A 21768-nucleotide genomic window follows, 5' to 3' on the forward strand; every position below is an offset into this window, starting at 1 on the left:
TGCTCACAATAAACACACTTCACCTATAAAGATGCACAGACTGAAAATAAAGAAATGAAAAGAGATATTCCATGCAAATGAAACCGTAAAAGAGCATGAATAGCTATACTGATATCAGACAAAATAGATTTTCAGACAAAAAATGTTAAGAGAAAAAGAGCATAATTATATAATAACAGGATCAATTCAGCAAGGAATGTATATATATCACACATATAGCACACATATATATGTATGCATTACATATATATGTGTGTATATATATGCATCAAACACTGGAGCACCCAGATGTATAAAACAAATAACCAAATAGATAAACAGAACTCAATGAAATAGGGCTGCAGACTTTGACACCCCATGTTCAGCATTGTACAGATCATTCAGACAGACAGAAAACCAACAAAGAAACACTGTCTTTAATCTTTATTATAAATTAAATGGACCTGATAGATTTTTATAGAATATTGTATCCAATGGCTACAGACATTCTTCTCTTAAGCACAGGAATTTTTCTCAATTTTTTTTAAACTGAAATCATATCAAGTATTTTCTTCCACCACAATGGAATAAAATTAAAAATAAATAACAAGAATAACTTTGGAAGCTACATAAAAACATGAAAATTAAACAATATGCTCCTGAATAACCATTGGGTCAATGAATAAATTTAGGAAAAAAATTTACAAATGTTTTAAAACAGCTGATAATGGAAACACAATGTACTGAAATATATGGGATAAAATGAAAGCAATACTAAGGGGAAAAATTATAGCAGTAAGTACCTACATTTAAAAAGTTGAAAAACTTTAAATAAACAACCTAATCATATGTCTTAAAGAACTAGCAAATCAAGAGCAAACCTAACCCAAAAGTAGTAGAAGAAAAGAAAAAATAATGATCGGAGAAGAAATACATGAAATTGAAAAAAAAAAAAAAAGTACAAAAGAGGAACAAAATAAAAAGTTGTTTTTTTTTTGAAAATATAAACAAAATCAAATAACCTTTAGCTAGACTAAGAAAAAAAGCAAGGCCCAAATAAATAAAATCAGTGATTGAAAAGGACACATTACAACAGATAACACAGAAATGCAAGTAATTTTTAGAGGCTACTATGAGAAGCTATATGCCAATAAATTGGAAAACCTAGAAGAAATGCATAAATTCCTAAACACATACAATCTACTAAGATCAAACCATGGAGAAATTTATCTGGTATATCTTTACATTTTGCATGACTTCTTATAAGAACTGTTTTATAAATTCTTGGATTATTTTCTTTGTCTAATGTTTTTCTCCACAATTAAAATACAAAATTCAGACCTGAAAGCAGACATACACACACACGCGCGTGCGCACACACACACACACACATGCACATCCACAGAAACTTCATCGTTTCCGAGAAGAAAATTTGAGCGACACAATTTTAATAAATATATTTTACCTCTCCAATAATTGGTGTACTTCCATCTGACTCATTTATCCACACATGTTGTGCGTTTCCCCTCTCATAGGATGCATATGTTGTTCCATTGGCACGTCGACCTATGGAAATTGCAGGATCCTAATAATAGAAAGAAGAAACTATGCAAAAATCTATTAACTTACACATGTGTAGACACTAAAAATGTATTAATGTATAATTGGTTATTACCAAGATGATGACATATTTTTGCCCATGGTTATGTAAATCTTGCACAAATTGAGGGAGTCCGTTAAATGCAACTTGATCATAAGTAAAGTCTTTCTTGTCTTCCATGTAGTCAATATCAGTGACCTGTGTATCCTGAAAGTTAGAAGATTGTACTTCAATACATAGTACTGAAAGAGCTCTCAATCAGGTCAATCTTTAACTCCAATGAATGTGTGTTATAAACATAATCTTTAAAAAATAAATGAACGTCCATCCTTTTCATTTCACTAAAGAAGCAATTGTATTGTTCGTAAAACTGGCTTTTCTAATTATTAAGTACAAAAGCATTAAGTGATTATTCATATTTTTCAGTGATAATGACTAGATATGCATTGTTTTTATATATGTAGATTTCAATGCACAAAAATCAAAAACTTATACATTTCAGCATTTTTTGAAAATATATAGACTCTAAAATTAAGGTCTACTTTTAAAACTAAAAATGATTTTGTTCACAGTGGAATATGTATTCTGTTCTAGTATAACTAACAATCGGTTCTTCAAAAGCATATATTTGTACTTTCAGGAGGCAAGGTCATTACATATGAGATGAAATATACTTTACAATTAAAAGGTAGCCTTGTAATTATATTATATAATGCATATAGTAGATATTCGTGACAATTTCCTATAGCTATTATTATGTGACAATATTTAACTCAAGTTATATATTCCCACGAACCCTTCCTTCTACTTACAAATGGTATGCCAGCTTCTCGGTTTCTCCTTACCACTTCTTTCACTACATCTAGTGATTTATAATTCCAGCGACTTAGTTGGAATCCAAGACTCCAATATGCTGGCATTGCTGGTAGTCCAACAAGCTTAAAGTAAATGAGAATATAATAAGTTTGAGTAGAAAAAAATATAGTTAACATTAATAACCAAGGTTAATGTGCCTTTTATTTTCTTATATCTCTAATATTCTTTTAACTTTATATAATTTAAACAAACAATTAATGTTACCTGGATTCTAAACAATTTCCTATTCTATTTGAATGTGTTATGAAATTTTTAACAAGTTCAAGTCTTGTACTTCATGTTTTAGTTTGTGTTTAAAAATTAGAAAGTGCAGGATACCAAAAAGGAGCATTTGCCGAGATATGTTTCATCTATTGTAGAAAGTTAAATAAGAGAATACAAGAAAAACAACAAATAAATGATAAGATAAAAGGGAAAATTTTCCACCACAATCCTACTTTCTATTACAAGTCACCATATAAGAAAAACAGAAAAGATGTTTGAAACTACAGAATTTCTGTTTACCTACATTTTGGTACTTATCTATCTCCTGGTTTGCAAAAATGTTAATAAAATATATGTTCTGCAGTCCTCCCACCCAGTTATTGCGTAGACTCTTTCTTATTCACATGCGGCACCACAGCTTCATTTCTTCCTCCTGGGGACAAATGGATTGCCATCTCTTCCTATTTCTATAGTGGCCCAAGCAAGCTCAGTGCAAGAGAATATCAGTGTCACGTTACAATGGATGATATAATTTTGCACATGGAAATTTGGATGTAACTGGTGTTATTTTTTTCCACTAAAAAATGAGTATTAGGTTATACGTGATGCACAATCATACTTGACATAAAAATTTTTCTTTGGTTTAGACATATATATATATATTTTTATATATGTATAGGATCCATGGTTTCTAGGTAACAATCAAGAAATTAATTACTCATGTTGTGTTATTGTTTTCTATTCAAATGAAATACTAAACCTATTTCAAACTTGGTATCAGATAAACCTGATATCAAATAAAGCTTTCAAGAATTAGTATTTTTTATACCATACTCCTAAACACCATATGTCCCATAAAATTAAAGATTTAGACATGTGATTGAAATTTCTTTTTATATATGTGTGAAGAATCAACATACATGCTGACATAAATTTCTTCTCATATATATGTGAAGAATCAACATATATGTAACAATACTTTTTTTGAAATAGTTTGACATTCTGCCGACTTTACTCAACATGTGGGAGATAACTATGCCAGCTGATGTTTGACAGTTGACATGTCAAAGAGTAGTGTTTCTCCCTCTTGTTCATGTGATAACCACACACACAGTCTATATGTAGACCAGCCCAGAACTATAATTATGATTTTATATTAGAGAGACTGTAAATGTTGTGTGTTTCTTTTCTAAATTTTACATTTATAAACATAAATTTGGGAATGATTACACATTGTAAATGATTAAACAGCAAAAAACCCTAGCTACTCTCATTTCAGATTTTTGGATCATAATTTTAAAAGTTTTTAATAGTAATCATCCTTTGAGAACATTTTTGCATATGGGAATTTTATGTCAAAAGATATATCAAGAAAATAAGATTTTTAAAATAGGCATAATCTTAAAATCTTATACCAATGAAAATAATTTTCTTTTCCATTATAACACCAGGAATCATATATATCAACAGTTAGAAGAGAGAAATTACGTGAAAGTTTTAGAATCATCTTCAGTGTAGGTCCTGGATTCCCCAGCTCTCTAAAGCCCATATTGAGCTCCGGTATACAAGATGTTACTTAATATATAAATAAGAGTTGCCTAGATAGTGACTTGAGATGTAAAGTTTTAGACTAGGTTTCAAACTCAACCCTCTGAAGGCCCCAGGATAGGAGTCAATTTTCCTGGAGTTTACCTACTATGAATTTCTAGTTAGATTCATCGGTCTTCCCCCAACTCAGTTACCTCTAGGGTTTTGACCAAAAGAATATATGACCTATACATTTATTTCCTACTCTCAGTGTTAAATAAGATCGTTCCTTTTGCTTTACTCCATCATATAAAGTCATGAATAAGTAAATATTTAATATTCAACATCTCAATGAAATCCAGTTCTTGAACTCAGCTGCCTAGAAGTAAGAAATTTTCAATTCAGAAACATAGAAACTTGAGTATATATAGAGTTCATTGTATAGGTGAAAAACTAAAACCACCCAGCTGCATCTTAAATATGTTAAGATTTTCAAAAACATTTAGCTAAGAGGCCCCTAATGTGTAAAATAAAGTCATCTAAATATGTGGTCATGTTAGATGAAATAAAAGTATGCAGAAAAAATTTTATAAAATAGACCTGAAACACACCTGTTGATACTGTTGAACTACTTGTTCCGGTGTATCCCCTAGAAAGATGTAAAAATCCAGAATGCCACCAGTAACTCTATATGTTACTATTGGAGTAGGCTGGATAAAAATCTCTACAAAATAAAATTGGGAAACTTATATGTAAATCGTGAAAGGGCTTATAGCAATTAATTGCAAATTCCATTTAAATTAATTTGTATTAACTACATTATTTTACAATATTTTGAAATAATTAAGAAATAATGAAATATTGAATGCAGGAATAACATAGGGAAAAAGTAAAACGCCAACATGTCTGAGGCTTATAATAAAATGTCCCAGCTATTTTCTTTCACAGATGGTGGCAAAAGCTCCCCCTGGATATTGCGTTGCAAAGGGTTGGTTGCAAAGGATTAGTTCTCTGACCACCAAAAGATGTTTCTCTAAAACTGCGTTTTTAATTAGTCATTTAAATTGAAGATTCTCTGAAAGGTCATATTATCACATATTAACTTCTAAAGGACAAAGTGTCAAAAGTTTTAATTTAACTTTTCTAAATATAAGACACAGTAACTGACTGGATAACCATGTAATAAACTGATCTTGCTGAAATGTGATTAATTTCTTCAATTTCTTATTATCATCAATTCACCTATTAAATAGATATTATACTCATAATATTAAAAACTAAAATACTACATTATATGAATTATGATGAACTAAAAAATTTACTCTTCTATTTCCATAGACATCTTTTTAATTTTCATTTGTAGTGGCATGTTTACTTATCTAGACAAATGAGATTGAGGGAATGAAAATACCCATTGGCATGGATATGTTTCGGTAATCCTCTGAAAGGAAAATAAAGTGCCTGAATGCCACAACATAGCGTACTCTCCCGTATGCAAAAATTGATTTTCTCTTTAATTTCAAAATCTACTTATAACAATTTCATATGTTAATATTAACTATAATAGAGTTTGCTCTGACATACAATATGCATGATTGAAATAGAGCACTTAAAACATTTCAAGTGAAATCTATAAATATATTATCAAATAAATTATTCTTACCCATTGCATTGCTATTCATTAAGAAAACACCAAATGACTTTCCAGATGTATCTTCAATACACATAAAGAATGTTTGATGGCCATATAAATTATTATTATTCTATAAGTCAAGAATTTGAAAATAAAATTTTCAAATATATTTAAAACAAAAAGATTATATATTTTATATGCTCTTCATGAATTAATTTGTTACTATAATTTATTTCCCATGTTTCTATACTAATTGTCTTCACTATACATACCAATGAAACATTATAGGTAAAACAAAACTTCAAACTTTTCATTATTAATATAGTAATGTATAAAATATATAACATATACTATTAATATATTACTTAACTGTCCTGTTTTATTATAATTACATTAATTTTAATAACATATGCCCAGGTGGGAGGATCTCGAGGTCAGGAGATCAAGACCATCCCGGCTAACATAGCGAAACGTCGCCTCTACTAAAAATGCGAAAAATTAGCTGGGCATGGCGACATGCACCTGTAATCCCAGCTACTCGGGAGGCTCAGGCAGGAGAATCGCTTGAACCCAAGAGGCAGAGATTGCAGTGAGTCCAGATCACACCACTGCGTTCCAGCCTAGGTGACAGAGCTAGACTCCATCTCAAAAATAAATAAATGAAATAAAAAATAAAAATAATTACTTAGTCATGATAAGGTAATGGCATGTTTATCAATTAGGCCTCATGTATGCCCAAGGTACTGCAGGAGCTTCCAAAATGATATGTACCCTCATAAAAATTTAGTAGTCTGTTTCTTGAGAGCTGATGAGGAGTTGACATGATAGAGACAAACTGGAAATACACTGATAAGGTGAAAGGAAAAAGACTTCCTGACTAAGTGGATATGGATTTTTAAAGGAAAGAATGTATGGAAATCAGCTCTGACATTCTCACTCTGGTGTTAATTAATTATTCTCACTCTGCTGTAAATAGAAATTAGTAAAATTCATTAGAAATTCTGTACCAAATGAAACTCTTTAAAACAACTACTCATTGGCTTATTTTTGATATAGAAACAGCATTGCCAATTAAAAAGAAATAACTGACAAACATTTGACCCAAGTCAATCATGAATCAAAAATATTTTTTAAAGGTATGATGTTTGCTCTCCAAAATCTCACATTTTGAGCAACAAACATAGAAACAAACACATACAGGAGTAACGCACTAATATGATTATTATACTAAGTCAAGTATAAAGATAAAGACTAAGTCCTTATTGGAGAGTTTGGGAGTTCTTACAAGACCAAATTTCGGTTGAGAGCTGAATGATATATTACATGAGTGATGAAGAACATTAGTTTTCTGTACTTATCAGAAAAAAAAAAAAAACAAACTGTGCAAAGATTTGAAGTTATGAAAAATGATCATATATTATAGAACAATAAGAAGGACAGAGATGCATGAGATAGTATCTGGTAGCTAGGCAGACATTATATTATATGAAGACATGTAAAACAGTGTTTGGAATTATTCTAGTGCAATGGCTAGCCATTGATGGATATAAGTAGAAGGGTGAGTTGAAAAGGAATCATAAAATATGATCATGAAAGTCAAAATAAACCATTTATAAACTGGAAATCCTGTGAAAAACTTCACAAAATCTGTTAGTCACTGAGTCCGTTTAAAACCTATCAATTGTCACTCTCAAGCTAAACAAGCTTCTGTATTGGTATCAGTGACATTCAAATAGTTTAGTTGATCAGTTAAAATAAATGATGTTTACAAATATGCTAAGATTATCATCTGCTGCACTATAATGATTACATTTATAACAAGAAAAATAGTTTCTTACATCACCAGGAAGTTGATCTCGAGTAAAAATTGGCCATGTTTTCCAGTATAAATCATGACGAAATCTCTTATGAACCTGTTCCCCAATACCATAAATGTAATCACTTGGAAGACGGGTTGAGATCTGTAAGTACTGGTCAGAGTACACTAAGGGACCAATGGTGGTGTCAAACCTGCACCATAAAAGAAATAAATAATCATGTGTATATATATGATTATATATATATATACATACATATATATATATATATATATATATATATATATATATATATATATATATATATATATATAAATGTTCTACCAGATACAGGTTTATGCTAACATTATCCAGAATATTTCATTTTAAACACACCGCTGGTTAGTTTGGTCACTTCTTAGAAACACACAAATTACCCCATAAAAAATATTTGTTCACTGCATCGACACAATTTTTGCCAATATCTTTCACATCCATTTCTTCTTTACTTTTCATCACAAGTTTAAAGCATAACTACCATTATCAATCACATTTCACAGATGACACAAACTGGGATAATTAACTGATGTTTTTAGGGACCACAAACTGGTAGGCAGGAGAGCCAAGTTTCAAATCCAATTCTGCTTGCTCTAGGTACCAGATTTTAAAATACAGTATTTTACTGGCTTCCACACTAAAAAATTAAGCTTGAAAGCATTTTTACCCTAAAAAAGTTTAATGTTTTATGCAGGTGAAATAGGTACTACAAGAAATGCTAAATGACGTTTAAGATTTGTATGCTTTTATTTTTATTCACAATTAGTCATTGTATATACAGTCAGCCCTCCATATCTGTGAGTTCTGAATTCATGGATTCAAACAACAAGGGATGGAAATTATTTGAGGTGGGGGGGAAAGAATGATGTATCTATACTAAATATATACAGACATTTTTTTATTATCATTCTTCACTAAACAATATAGTATAACAATTATTTACATATAATACACATTGCATTCATTATCATAAGTAATTTAGAAATGATTTAAGTATACAAGAAGATGTGCGTAGGTTATATGCAAATACTACACAATTTTATATAAGGAATTTGAGCATCCATGGATTTTGGTATACTCAGTGGGGGAGCGGGGGTTGTCCTGAAAGCAGTCTCCATGGATACTGAGGGAGATCTGTGTTAATGGGATACAATGTGATGTTTTGATACACATGATTTGATGATAAAACTAATTAACGTATCCATCACCCTACATACTTTTTACTGCAAATATTTAGAATTTATAGTAGTCTCTTAGTACTTTTGCAAGATACATTAAATTATTATTTTACTATTAACTATAGTCACCATGTTGACTGGTCTCAAAAACATGTTGTTTCTGTCTAATCATTTGATCAACATCTCCCCATTCTCTTACACTCCCAGCCTCTGGAAACCATAATTCTGCTTTCCGCTTCTATGATTTCAATATGTTTTAGATTCCACTTATAAGGGAGATCATACAGTATTTGTCTTTCTGTGCCTGGCTTATTTCACATGGCATTTAATATTTTTATGATTTAACACAAAGTCATTAACAAAAGTACTAAAATACATTTAGTAAGAGTAATTGCTGAGATTTAATCTTGACAATTGCTTTATTAGCAATTCTTGGTGATACAATGGCATTTATCTTGAAACCATTCATAGGAAATTACTAAATCTCTTGCACCTACACACCTCATACAATCATAATGAAGGTGTTCAGTCTATATTGGATTCTACATATATATAAACTATTTTAATATTAATATGGGAACTAACTCCTCTTTCATCTTTGAATAGTAACTGTCTGATTCTACAAACTGGCAACAAAATGTGATAAATATAGGGGGAAAGACACAAGAGCTATTCTATGTATGTACAAATATATGCAAGACTAGAGTTGCATTAGTGAAGCTCTCCACCTTCATCTTTGTTCAACCTTTATTTGTAGATTCTGATTTATGTTCCAGCATCTTTCATCCACAAGAAACCAAACTCCTTTATCACTGTAATCTTTATAAACCTATCCACCTACCCTCTTTTGGGAGGAAATTTATTTCTAGAGAAAATGTCTTGAAATTAAGACTTTCCAATTCTATAATAACAGAATAAACTCATATAATTGTAAAATAATATACTTACAAAATTTTAGCATTGCTTTTCCTAAAAACTTGAATGCTAAATGGGTTTTGGGTAACCTTAACATCATACAGTGTATCAGAAACTGTGGGTCCAGTAAACTCTTTTACGTACTGATGAGGAACTTCATATCTTCTATTATTTGGATCAGTAATCTGGAAAGATTTAAGCAAGTTAGCATTACTTGATTCTAGACTTTTATTTAATATTCCATTTCTGAACTATTAAATGCAAGTTCTAAACTAGAAATAACATGGTGATTAGTTTCATAGAAGAGTATTAAATCTATTCAGAACCTTAATTTTAACATTTTTGAGTGGCTATGCACAAAGTGTATAAATATTAAAGAAATACATAGATTTAGCCGGTTATTAAGTATTATGTATAAAATTAAGTACAGATTTTAATTGACTGATATAAAAATGACAGTATTACCAAATATTGATTACTGAATACTAGTAATCAATCACTGTATACTAGTAAATCAAGACACTAAATACTAGACCTTTGTGAAGTTAATCATTCACAATGCTTTTCAATGTTTGGGTCCTTATATAACTGTAATAAAGATAAGAATCTTATCCATAAAGATAAGAAATTTTGTTTAAAAAATTTTAGAGAAACTAAAAAGAAGTACTGAAATAAAATTGAATCACTGAGAAAAAGAAAAATTTGGTTTCCGTGAAATTATTGCTAAAAAGGTGATGTACAAATAATTTGGTGCTGTTTTTACTTCCAAATTTTTATACTAGTAAACTACATTCTAAAAAAAAAGGAAGAATCGTACTTTTTAAAACCATGAATAAAATTTATAATCAATGAAAGTATTATGTTGCATGTATAAAACACTAACACTTTTCTCAAATTAATTTTAGATTAATCTTCTATCATAGACTGTAGTTTAAATTATAAAAAAATTTAAATGTTTCTTGAGAACGTTTATTTTCTTCAAGGCACTGAGCTAAATATTTTGCATGAATGATATTATGTAAGTCCCCCAAAAATAAGTGCAGAGCACACTATTATTATTTGTACATTATATTTGCGTAAACAATCTGAGAGAAGTGCAGTTTAATTAATCCTTCCCCTTGGAATAAATATTTCTCAAGAGAGAAAATGTATTTGTAGGAAGAAAGGTGTGTTCATCAAATGTCTCACTGCAAGCGCCACCTCCCGGATTCTTGTCATTCTCTTGCCTCAGCCTTCCCAGTAGCTGGGACGACAGGCGCCCACCACAACGCCCGGCTAATTTTTTGTATTTTTAATAGAGACAGTGTTTCACCGCGTTAGCCAGGATAGGCTCCATCTCCTGACCTCGTGATTCGCCTGCCTCGGCTTCCCAAAGTGCTGGGATTACAGGCATGAGCCACGGCTCCCAGCCCATCAAATGTCTTTTAGTATTAAATCTTCTTTGAAAACCTTAAAAACCGAACCTTGAACCGGAAACGATTGGGTGTCTGATTTTGAGTTGTGAAGAGAACACTGTTGATGTCATTTCCAAATAGTGTAGGTGAAGGTATCCTGTTTAATTTGGCTTCAAGTCCTTAAAGAATAAAAAGAGCTGCCATGAGTGACTTGATTTATAATGTTAACAATTATTAAATATATTTATGTTACTGTATTTACCACAGATGAGTACCTTTTAAATTTGTTACAATCATGCAAAAATAAGAAATTTGAACATTCTCAGGAACGTATTTCTTATTTGATTCTATTTAAGGTATTTTTCCAAAGAAAAAATTAAGACACATTTTTGCTTCACTTACAATGTATCATATTGAGTCAACACGATAGAGGACTTCTTACCAATACTTGTTGTTGTCGTTTCTTGAGCATTATAACCATGATTATCAACGAAGAAGCACCAAGGAATAAGAGAGTCATTCCATGGCCTCCAGCAGCAGCCTCTCTGTGCACAAATTCCCTGACAAAATAGTTTAAAAGGAATTATATCATTAGTACCATTATCAGATGTCCCAGTCTCTATTTTTCCAATGAATGAATATTTTTAAATAATCTAATTTTTTCAAATGTGTAATATGGTAAAATAGCATTTGCTCTTTTGTTTCCTTTACTTGGAAGAAATACATTTAATAAATTGAATTAATTACACCCTGTCAGAAATTTATGACCTGAGATGTGATTATTAAAATCACGTATCTATACAAATTTTTGTAAGCTCACATATTTTAAAGGTATCTGATCTCCAAACAATTATAATTTATTCTGTTGTCATGGTATTTATATGGAAGAACTGAAATATTTATTTTGTACTAATTATGTATCAAGCTGAAATTTAAACTAGAAGGATGAAAACATGGCCCTGAATTTAAAACCACTTAAAATGTGTAAGGGATTTAATTCTACCTACTTACTAGTTCAATATTTAATTAAGCTATCTTAACTAGTTTATGTGCCAGTATCACAAGTAGTTGCTGCAATTGCATTCAATTAATAAAGCAAAATACTGAATTCTCAGTAATTTTATTATCCATATGAAATATTATGTGAAGCGAAAGAAAAATTATAAATGTTTATATATAAATAGTTTAGCTAAATATTGATGCTATGCATGAACAGCAGTAATTACAAGTCTTCTTTCTATGTAAATTTAATAGTATGACACACTTTTGTAATTCGAAAAATTGTAGGATTTTCCCCTTTGCTTACTTTCCATGAAAATAAGTTCTTAAAAGCCTCCATTTTAATCAGCTGAAAGTGTGCACCAACCTTTCTGCTATTTCATCCTCAAATTAAAATGGCACCAGATACAGACACACACACACATATATATAATATATATAGTATAGATACTATATATTTATATATTTTATATAATATTTAAATAGCTAAGCATATGAAATATATGTACATTTATTGTATATAAAATATAGATTTTATATATTCATTTATATATTAAAGTATATATTATATATAAAATATATATTTATATTAAATAAAAATAAACATATTTTTATTTTTATGTAAAATAAATATATATATTATTATATACATATAAAATTATATATAATATATTTAAATATAAAATCTCTCTAAACACCTTATATACATATATGTGTGTGTTTGGGTATATATTTATATATTTATACCCAAACACACATACACACATATATATTGCAAACTGGGGTACAATTGGATCTAATTACTTATTAGAGTCTAAAGTGTGTGCAACTTTTGATCAGGCAAGTTTATCTTCGGTTGTCTAACCTGAAGAAATACTCCTAGCAATACAAAGAGACAATTGTACAAAAAAATATTATTTACAGCAGTCTCTACGAAAGATTTGTATATAAAAGTCTAAATACATTTACATAAATACATATATAAACACATAAAGGTGCTAAGTTTAAAAAATAAAATGAAAGAAATAAGCACACTATAATCACAATTTAAATAATTAAAAAGTATAGAGTAAAACAGGCTTACGTTCATTTCCTGAAAATATACCATATTATTTTCCTATGTCTTTCATAACAACCTTGGAAAAGGTGCCTTAAGGCAATAAAAATCTACTCTCTTACCGTACTGGAGACTATAAGTCCTAACTCAAGGTCTCAGCAGAGCCATGCTGCCTCCAAAGGCTTCACAAAATAATTCTCCCTTGTCTCTCTCTAGCTTCTAGTGGCTCCTGGCAATCCTTGGCATTCCTTGGTTTATAGATGTATTTTTCCAATTTCTGCTTCCATTTCACATGGCTTTCTTCCCTGTCTGTTTCTGTGTGTGGTTCCTTCCTCTTATAAGGACATTAGTCATTCAACTCATGGCCCAACTTAATTCACTACGACTACATCTTAACTAATTGCTTCTGGAAAACTGTATTTCCAGATAAGGTCATATTCCACGACTCCAAGTAGATATGAATTTTTGGAAAACATTATTTAACCTACTACATATACACACCAATATATTAATTAAAAATGTATATCCCTGTTGTTGCTTTAAAAATATTGGTAATTTTAGTTTATCTTATGAAGATTTTGATACTTGTTATTTATGTTTAGTTGTCCTTCCTATTTTTCAGGGTTTCAGGCATTTTCCTCATTATTTTTAATTTCTCATCTAATTATTTTCCTTTTGGCTTCATTTGACACAGTTAAACTCTAGCAAATAAAAGTATAATAAATTTATCATATTGTAACATATTTCATCTATGTGATATACAATTATAAGTGATTATATACATTAAATGTAATAATTTTATATGTAGTAACATATAATCTGTATACAATACATAGATATGTATATTCACTGTATTGTGCCCCCAAAATTCATATGTTGAAGCTCTAACCCCCAATGTGAAGGTATTTGGAGATAGGTCCTTTCAGAGATTAATTAAGTTTAAATAAGAATATAAGGGTGGGTCCGTAATTCATTGGGACTGGTGTTCTTATAAGAGAAGGAAAAGACAACAAAGACCCCTCTCTCTCTGCACAAAGAGGAAATACTCATTGTGAGGACAAAATGAGAAGGCAGCTGTCTACAAGCAAGAAAGAGGCCTCACTAGAAACCAACATTGATGATACCTTGGTCTTGGATGTCTAGCTTCCAAGACTGTGAGAAAATAATTGCTATTGTTTAAGCTACCTATTCTGTGGAATTTTGTTATGGCAGCCTGAGCTAATGCACTTTGCATGGAATTATGGCTGTTTCCGAGGTAACCATTTGATTATTCTATATTTTCTCATCATTGTGCACTAAGTAAATATGCCCTTTCTAATATACAATAAACATGCCATTTCTAGTATACAATAATTTATACAGTAAGTTTAATATAACTTATTTTCAAATATTTAACAATCATGATCTATCCTCATGTATATGAAAATCCAAGATAAATCTTTTTTTTAAATTAAGGAAATTTTTCGAAAATCATTACTTTAACCAATTTCAATCTCTATCACTACATTTGGAACAAATAATATTTAGTCAGATAGAATGCTTCTTATATTTAAAAGAGTAAGTGTATATATTTAAGATGAAAATTATTGCTTTAGTTGATCACTTAAGATGGTGGAAAATTAACTTTTGAAGTATTTTAAAGAATCTTTAAGGTATTTAAAGAAAAGTATTATTAAAGATACATAATTATAAATAACAACAACAGCAGCAACAACAAAAAAACCCTGAATGACAAAGTTTGAATAAAAATCATATTTGAAAATTGCAACATCTCCTAAAGCAGAAAAAGGCAAATATGTAGGCCCATTTTCTAATTTCAGGTAGATTTCATTTTTCATTCCTTTATTATTTACTTTTTAAATCCATTTCATATAATAGAAAAATACAACCTTGAAAATTCATCCACTTAGAGAAAATTATGACATGCTCGTTAAAGAACAGTGACTACTGAGTTCATGAAACATGAGCTCACATTGAACTTTGCATACTACTATTCTAATTCCAGTTTTGCCTGTAAACTAGCAAAGTGACACGGGAGTATTAATTTAGCCTTGAACAACACTCTAAGCTTCCATATAAGTCCAGAACTTTATGAATAAGGTACCACTTAAATGATAATCTCTTTAAAATCATTTTGTTAAGTTGCACTTTCCTAGTTAAAAATGTCAAGAAAATACTCAAATTCATTTGAGATATACTAAGTTCAACTTTTAAAACTGTAAAGTTGTCATTTATTGGCTGAAGTTTAACTTGTTTACTTCACAAATATAATTTATTTCACACTGAAAACATTCCTCAGCAATCTAGCAATCTGTTTAAGTTGATAGTAAAGACTAATAGTAGGCAACAAAACTAGAAACCATTGACTTTCAAATGTTGTTTCCCTATAAGACCTTCAAAACCCATATTGTTCCTCATAGAATTCTATGTTCAACTTCAATCATTTTTTTTCCTTCTTTCTTTCCTTCTTTTTCTCTTTCTTTCTCTCTCTCTCTCTTTCTTTCTTTCCAGATGGAGTCTCACTCTGTTGCCCAGGCTGGAGTGCAGTGACTCAGTCTCAGCCCACTGCAAGCTCCACCTAAGAAGGTTAAGTAAAGAGAATATCTGGCCACTTTCCTCAGTGTATCACAGTAAATACTATGTTATTTAGCTATTCTATCAGTGGGTAAGCTATAGGACCTACTATTTATAGTATTACTCTAAGGAAAATCTCATGTCTTTCAAATTTGTTTGTGGCAAATTAATTAGAAAATAATATGCTTAGTATGATGTAGGGAAGATAGAATAGGAACAAAATAAATTTTATAGTTTATTCAGTTAATTTATGTGTGGTAAAGTGGAGTGGAGAAAGTGAAATTTATAATTGCATATCATATTTGCAAATGCAAATATTTGCAAACTGTCAGTACATAGAGTCAGCCCTCTGCATCTGTGGATACAGCAAACTGTGAATCAAAAATATTTCAAGGAACAAAAAATACCAACATGGTAATAAAAATAATGTAAACAAAAAACAATACGGTATAACAATTATTTGCATAGCATTTACATGGTATTAGATTTATAAATACTCTGCAGATGATTTAAAGTATACAGGAGAACGTGCATAAGTTAGATGCAAATACTGCCATTTTAAATAAGATATTTGAACATCTGCAGATTTCGATATCCTCAGAAGTCCTGGAACCAATTCCCCGAGGATACCCATGAAGGACTGTACATATACACCCACACACATAGACCTTTATTCCCACACAGATTTGTGGGGGAAAAAAGGAAGATTGAACGCGGGTTACATGAATCCAATTGGTTACCGCTAATTTTATCCATTTTCTCTTCTTCACTGCTAATTGTTAAATTAAAAACAAATAATAATTTTCATAAAATGAGTATCATTTTATGTTCCACAGATACTTCTTAATGCTATCATTACAAACACTCTATTGGAACATACATACCATCTCTTAAATGTTCTATATTGTCAAAGGTATACTTTCTTCAAGAAGTAGATTTGAGATGATAGAATTTCATGAAGATGTATAAAATTAACAATAACTTGTTAAATATGGATGAATATTAACTTGTTAGTTTAAATTGAGCAGAGATAAAGGAAAGCAAACTCAGTAACTTCTATTATCTATCATTTTTAATAGAGAGCTATGATAAAAAGATAAATACAGCCTAATTTATGTCTAGCTCTTCATTAAATAAGATTGATCCTATATTGAACAATTATCTTAATATAATAATTTATATATCATTAAAAATAGTAAAGACTTTTGTTGCAGACCTCTGTTGGGAATTGTTCTGGAATGCAGTTTATTCTCACATTGACAGGATCATTTAACACATTTGGACATTTTCCTGAATCAGAAGGATTCGTAGTCGTACGAGTAATAGCTGGAGTTGAAGTAGATTCACTAATTTCTGGCGGAGGAAAAAACTCAATAAAATAAAACATGACATTAAATTAATTTTCTCAGATTTTTCAAGTAACAAGTATTTTTTGACATAATACATGAATTCATATAAAATAAAAATTTTAAAATAAATTTTGCATTTAAAAAAGACCCACAAATTCAAGCACTAGTCATCAAAAGGAAAAGATCCAATCATACTTTTAAAATTGACAGTGCAGAATCCTATTGACTTTTTCTTCAGAAATACAAAATATATTTACAAAAGGACTTGGTGTAGATTCAAAACGTAACAAAATATACATTCATACTGTATTTACAATTTGTACTTTACAGCTCAAGAAACAAGATGGAGCAATATGATTTGCGAAAAGCCTAAAGAGAAGGTGAGAAGAAATTAGAGAAGAGGAAAATAGGTGAAAGTACGTACTTTCAAGGGAATAATTTGATAGGTAGAGTAGAGAAAGCTGGAATAACAAAGAATGGTAGATACCAACTCCATATAAATAACATTCCAGCAACGAGATATCATTAAAATCTATTGCTTCATAGTGGAGTAAGCTCTCAGTTTCTGGAAGTAGGCAAAACAAAAGACTACCAGGAATAAGAAACGCTAACTATAGTCTAGAAGATAATGTGTAACATCCTTTACAAGGCTGGTTTGCTCAAGAGAGAATAATGAAGAGATTCAGCGTTCCGTATGTACCAACTCTAAATTAGAATTAAAATATTCAGAAAAAGATAATTAAACTATCCAAGTCTTTTTTCAACTTTCCTCTAACTGCCTTTCTCATACAACCTCTCTCTCCTTAAAATACAATCTAGTCAGAAGAAAGAATATATGCTCAAATCCTCATTTCCTTTGCAAGTGTGCAAAGGCTGGAGCAAAAACCCAGGTTTTCCCACTAATGAGATGATGCTCAGGCAGTAAGCTATTATTCCACCTTACATTAACGATATAATCCCTTTGCCTCTTTGCTCTTTGTCAAGTAGCTAGGGAAGGCAATTAATGTCAAAGAACATGGATTCCTTAATTACAATAGCTCGTCATTGAAATAACTGGAATATAATGAATACAAAAGGTTGGAGTAGTTGTGTAACTTACCCTGGATTTTTCTATGAGTGTTTCGTCTTACACAGATTATTTTTTAAAACCTATAACTATTGTGGAGTAAATTCCTCCTAACTTCACGATAATGTAGACATGCTTTTAATGTACTACTTACCTTCAACAGCAGGTGTCTTAGTTGCTAAAACAACAATTAGGGCAATAGCTATTATAGTAACTATGACAAAGAGGGCAATCAGAGAGATTTCTAATCCACTAAATTTCTTTCTTGCCATCTAAAAACAGAAAATAATATGTATTTAAAATGTAAAATATATAACTATAATAAACCACCAATAATTCTCATGAAATTACATACATTCTTTTTTTTTTTTTTTTTTAGTAAGTACAATGCAGAGTGGCAGACAGCACTTACATAACATCCTAAATTAAGCACCCACTTAATAATATATTAAGCATGTACTTAATAACTTGTAACTTATCCTGATATAAAATGTAAGCAATACATGCAATTTAAAGTAAAAAGAATGAATTACTGATGTGCATTATAGTAGTAGTACGCTGAGATGAAAATATAGATGGAAAAAATATATTCAAGTAGGTGTGCGTTGCCTTCTCATTTAGAGCATTTTGCTAGGCAAAGGCTTCCATTTGCACTGTTTCTCAATTCTCACAACAATTCTATGAAAGAAATAGTTATTCACATTTTACGAATTAGGAACTTTAAGCTTAAGAGAGAATAAGTTATATTTCAAAGTTAAAATCTTCAGTTTTTTTCTTGAACTCTCGTCTCTCTAATTCCAACACTACTTTCCACAATGATATTGTCAAAACGAACATAAATACATATGTTTGATAGAACAGTATATATTTGCGAGTTCCTACTCTGTTTAAAAGTCTTTTGAATTATCATTAAGTTCCTCCATCAAACAGAAGCAAATTAGATATACAAAACTCTCATATCAAAAATGTATATTTATTATTAGATGGCATTAGACTTTTGAGGTAGCATATAGAAGATACCCAAATGTAGACTGGAAAGAACACTTCTACCATAATTATCTGAAAGCATATTTGTTTAATTTAATTTTGACCACATATATCTTATTTTTCTTAGTTCTCAGGTTTCCATGGATTATCTGTGTTCCACAATTTTAATATAAATCTTAATTCAAAGACATATTCCAAAGTAGAACTTAGAATTTCTACAATAAATGCTTTAATAAATTACTGGGTTTAAAACCAATTTTTTTTTTTTTTTTTTTTTTTTGGTCTCACAATGGTCCCTGTTCTGTAACTGTGTCAACTCAAGTACCCAGTTTTCCCAACCTAAACATCTATTTTTTCCTTCTTCCATAGGTTTTACAACATTCAATCATTCAGTAAGTCCATTTGACTTTATCTTCAAAGAATTTTTAGAACTATGCCTTCATTTTATCCCCAGTACCACAGCATAATTTTCAGATAACACATTGCCTTCATACCTGCTGTTCAGTTTCAATCCCTGTCCATCCACTCTTCTAGGTGAATTCTAAATTTTTCTCAATTCAGATGTCATGGTGAGTTCCTTACTACTCTGAGGCACAGTTAATCTAGCCTTTCTTCATTTACCATAGCATAGGAAATGTTCATTGCAATTATTTACGTATATGTCAATTTCCTCAATTAGATTGTTACATTCTTGTTAGCAAAAATTATAAAAGTAGTCAGAGACTAATACTAAGTAAACAAAAACTTAATTTTTTACTATAGCTTATACATGAATATCTGCAAATTAGCATTCATTCTTAGTATATAATTTTCTGTTACAGATACGTAAGCTTATTACTGCATCAGTAATCTTCAAAGAAAACAAATGTAAACTAAACAGAGCAACAGGTAACATATAAAGCTGTTTGAAAAATGAAGCCCAGCTGCTTGATATTATGTTGAGAATTGACAAAGTTAAACTTAGTGTTCAACTTTAAATAAGTGTAAATCTCATTTGAAGTGATAACCTACTTTGCTACCAACAAGTCAGTAATGAGAATTGTGTTTTCTTTTTTGACAAGGGAAATCTTAAAAAAATGCATTTTTGTCATGAGTCAAACTCTCCTTTGTTTAGAAAAATCAAAACAAAATTTAAACCAATTGCTTAAAATTACTGTGATAAAAATACGATCCCTGTAATTTTGGATTACAGTAATTTTAAACAACTCTTCTTGGAAACTATGTACTGATACCCTTTCTCTGCCTATTTATCATGAAGATGAACAATATTGTATAACAACTTGAAGAATGATCTTTAAAAAGTCAAGTAGGAAACATTAAATGTTTTATAAATGTAGTATTCTACTCTATATAGATTTTCTTAGAATATATTTAAGCATACTTTATTAGAGTATTCATCTACTTTTCAAAATATTAATCAATACTTATTTTCTTTCATATAGAGTCATTAAACAAAAGTTGCTATGATTCCACCTAAGTCTTACAAAAGTTGTAATGAAGAGTTGGGCCAAAAAAAAAAAAAAAAATCCTGTATTTAAAACAAATTAGACATGTGTTTTCCTGTTTAATACAAGGTACTGCATGTTTTCAACGGCAACTTAAAATATATGATATTGCTATTTTAACCTAGTGCAGATAGATGGGAATACTGCTAACACAAATTAAGAAAAAATATAATTAGTTGAAAACATAAAAATAACAAAAAAAATGAGCCATAGACTTACCTTATTTCATAGCCTGTTCTGTTTGCTGTGTTGTACCAGACTTGGATAAGGCTGCCAAAATAATGATCAAGGCAAGTTGCTTAGGTATATATTGAACTACTCATAAAGTTTTATTGCACCCTCACCAGCCTATCAGTGTTTAATAATCTTCTGCTCAACATGCAATTGTTAAAAGCCTTAACCCTGAAAATAGTTTACATAAATCTTTCTCTCTGGGAATATAAGTTAATTAGTAATTGTACTGTCAGATAGTCTTTGATTTCTCAAAGCTGTGAACTATTAGAATTTTAAGAACATAGAAGTAGCTCTTTCTTTTCTTTTTTTTTTTTTTGAACCTGAAACATCTTTTATTCATGCATCTTCTTTTTTTTTTTTTTTTTCCTAATTTCTTCCTGTGTACTTGAGTTACCATCTAGTATCATTTCCTTATTCTTTTTTTTTTTTTTTTTTATACTTTAAGTTCTAGGGTACATGTGCATAACGTGCAGGTTTGTTACATATGTATACTTATGCCATGTTGGTGTGCTGCACCCATCAACTCGTCAGCACCCATCAATTCATCATTTATATCATGTATAACTCCCCAGTGCAATCCCTCCCTCCTACCCCCTCCCCATGATAGGCCCCAGTGTGTGATGTTCCCCTTCCCGAGTCCAAGTGATCTCATTGTTCAGTTCCCACCTATGAGTGTTTATTGCGGCACTATTCACAATAGCAAAGACTTGGAATCAACTCAAATGTCCATCTGTGACAGACTGGATTAAGAAGTATCTCTTTCTTTGTTTTCTCTTTTCAAAATTATATGTCTTTTATGTTTGGATGTTGTTATAATAACTATTTTGTCTCACTGTGT

At 30.3% G+C, this 21768-nt stretch overlaps 1 protein-coding gene across 1 annotated transcript in view; it reads right to left on the bottom strand.

The window, feature by feature from the left end:
• Positions 1-20979, bottom strand: part of SI (sucrase-isomaltase) — a 102268-nt gene extending 81289 nt beyond the window's left edge. Inside the window, exons 1-12 of the mRNA XM_010358645.2 lie at positions 20916-20979; positions 18359-18476; positions 17006-17142; positions 11602-11719; positions 11229-11338; positions 9799-9950; positions 7658-7829; positions 5850-5949; positions 4798-4910; positions 2392-2517; positions 1655-1786; positions 1445-1564 (exon numbers count right to left, since the gene is read on the bottom strand). Of these exons, the coding sequence (XP_010356947.2) occupies positions 1445-1564; positions 1655-1786; positions 2392-2517; positions 4798-4910; positions 5850-5949; positions 7658-7829; positions 9799-9950; positions 11229-11338; positions 11602-11719; positions 17006-17142; positions 18359-18476 (1398 nt within the window). The 5' untranslated portion in view covers positions 20916-20979. The remainder of the gene's footprint in view (positions 1-1444; positions 1565-1654; positions 1787-2391; positions 2518-4797; positions 4911-5849; positions 5950-7657; positions 7830-9798; positions 9951-11228; positions 11339-11601; positions 11720-17005; positions 17143-18358; positions 18477-20915) is intronic.
• Positions 20980-21768: the final 789 nt, after the last annotated feature.

Source organism: Rhinopithecus roxellana, chromosome 1 (assembly GCF_007565055.1).
Source record: "Rhinopithecus roxellana isolate Shanxi Qingling chromosome 1, ASM756505v1, whole genome shotgun sequence".
In the NCBI taxonomy this organism is placed as follows: Eukaryota; Metazoa; Chordata; class Mammalia; order Primates; family Cercopithecidae; genus Rhinopithecus; species Rhinopithecus roxellana.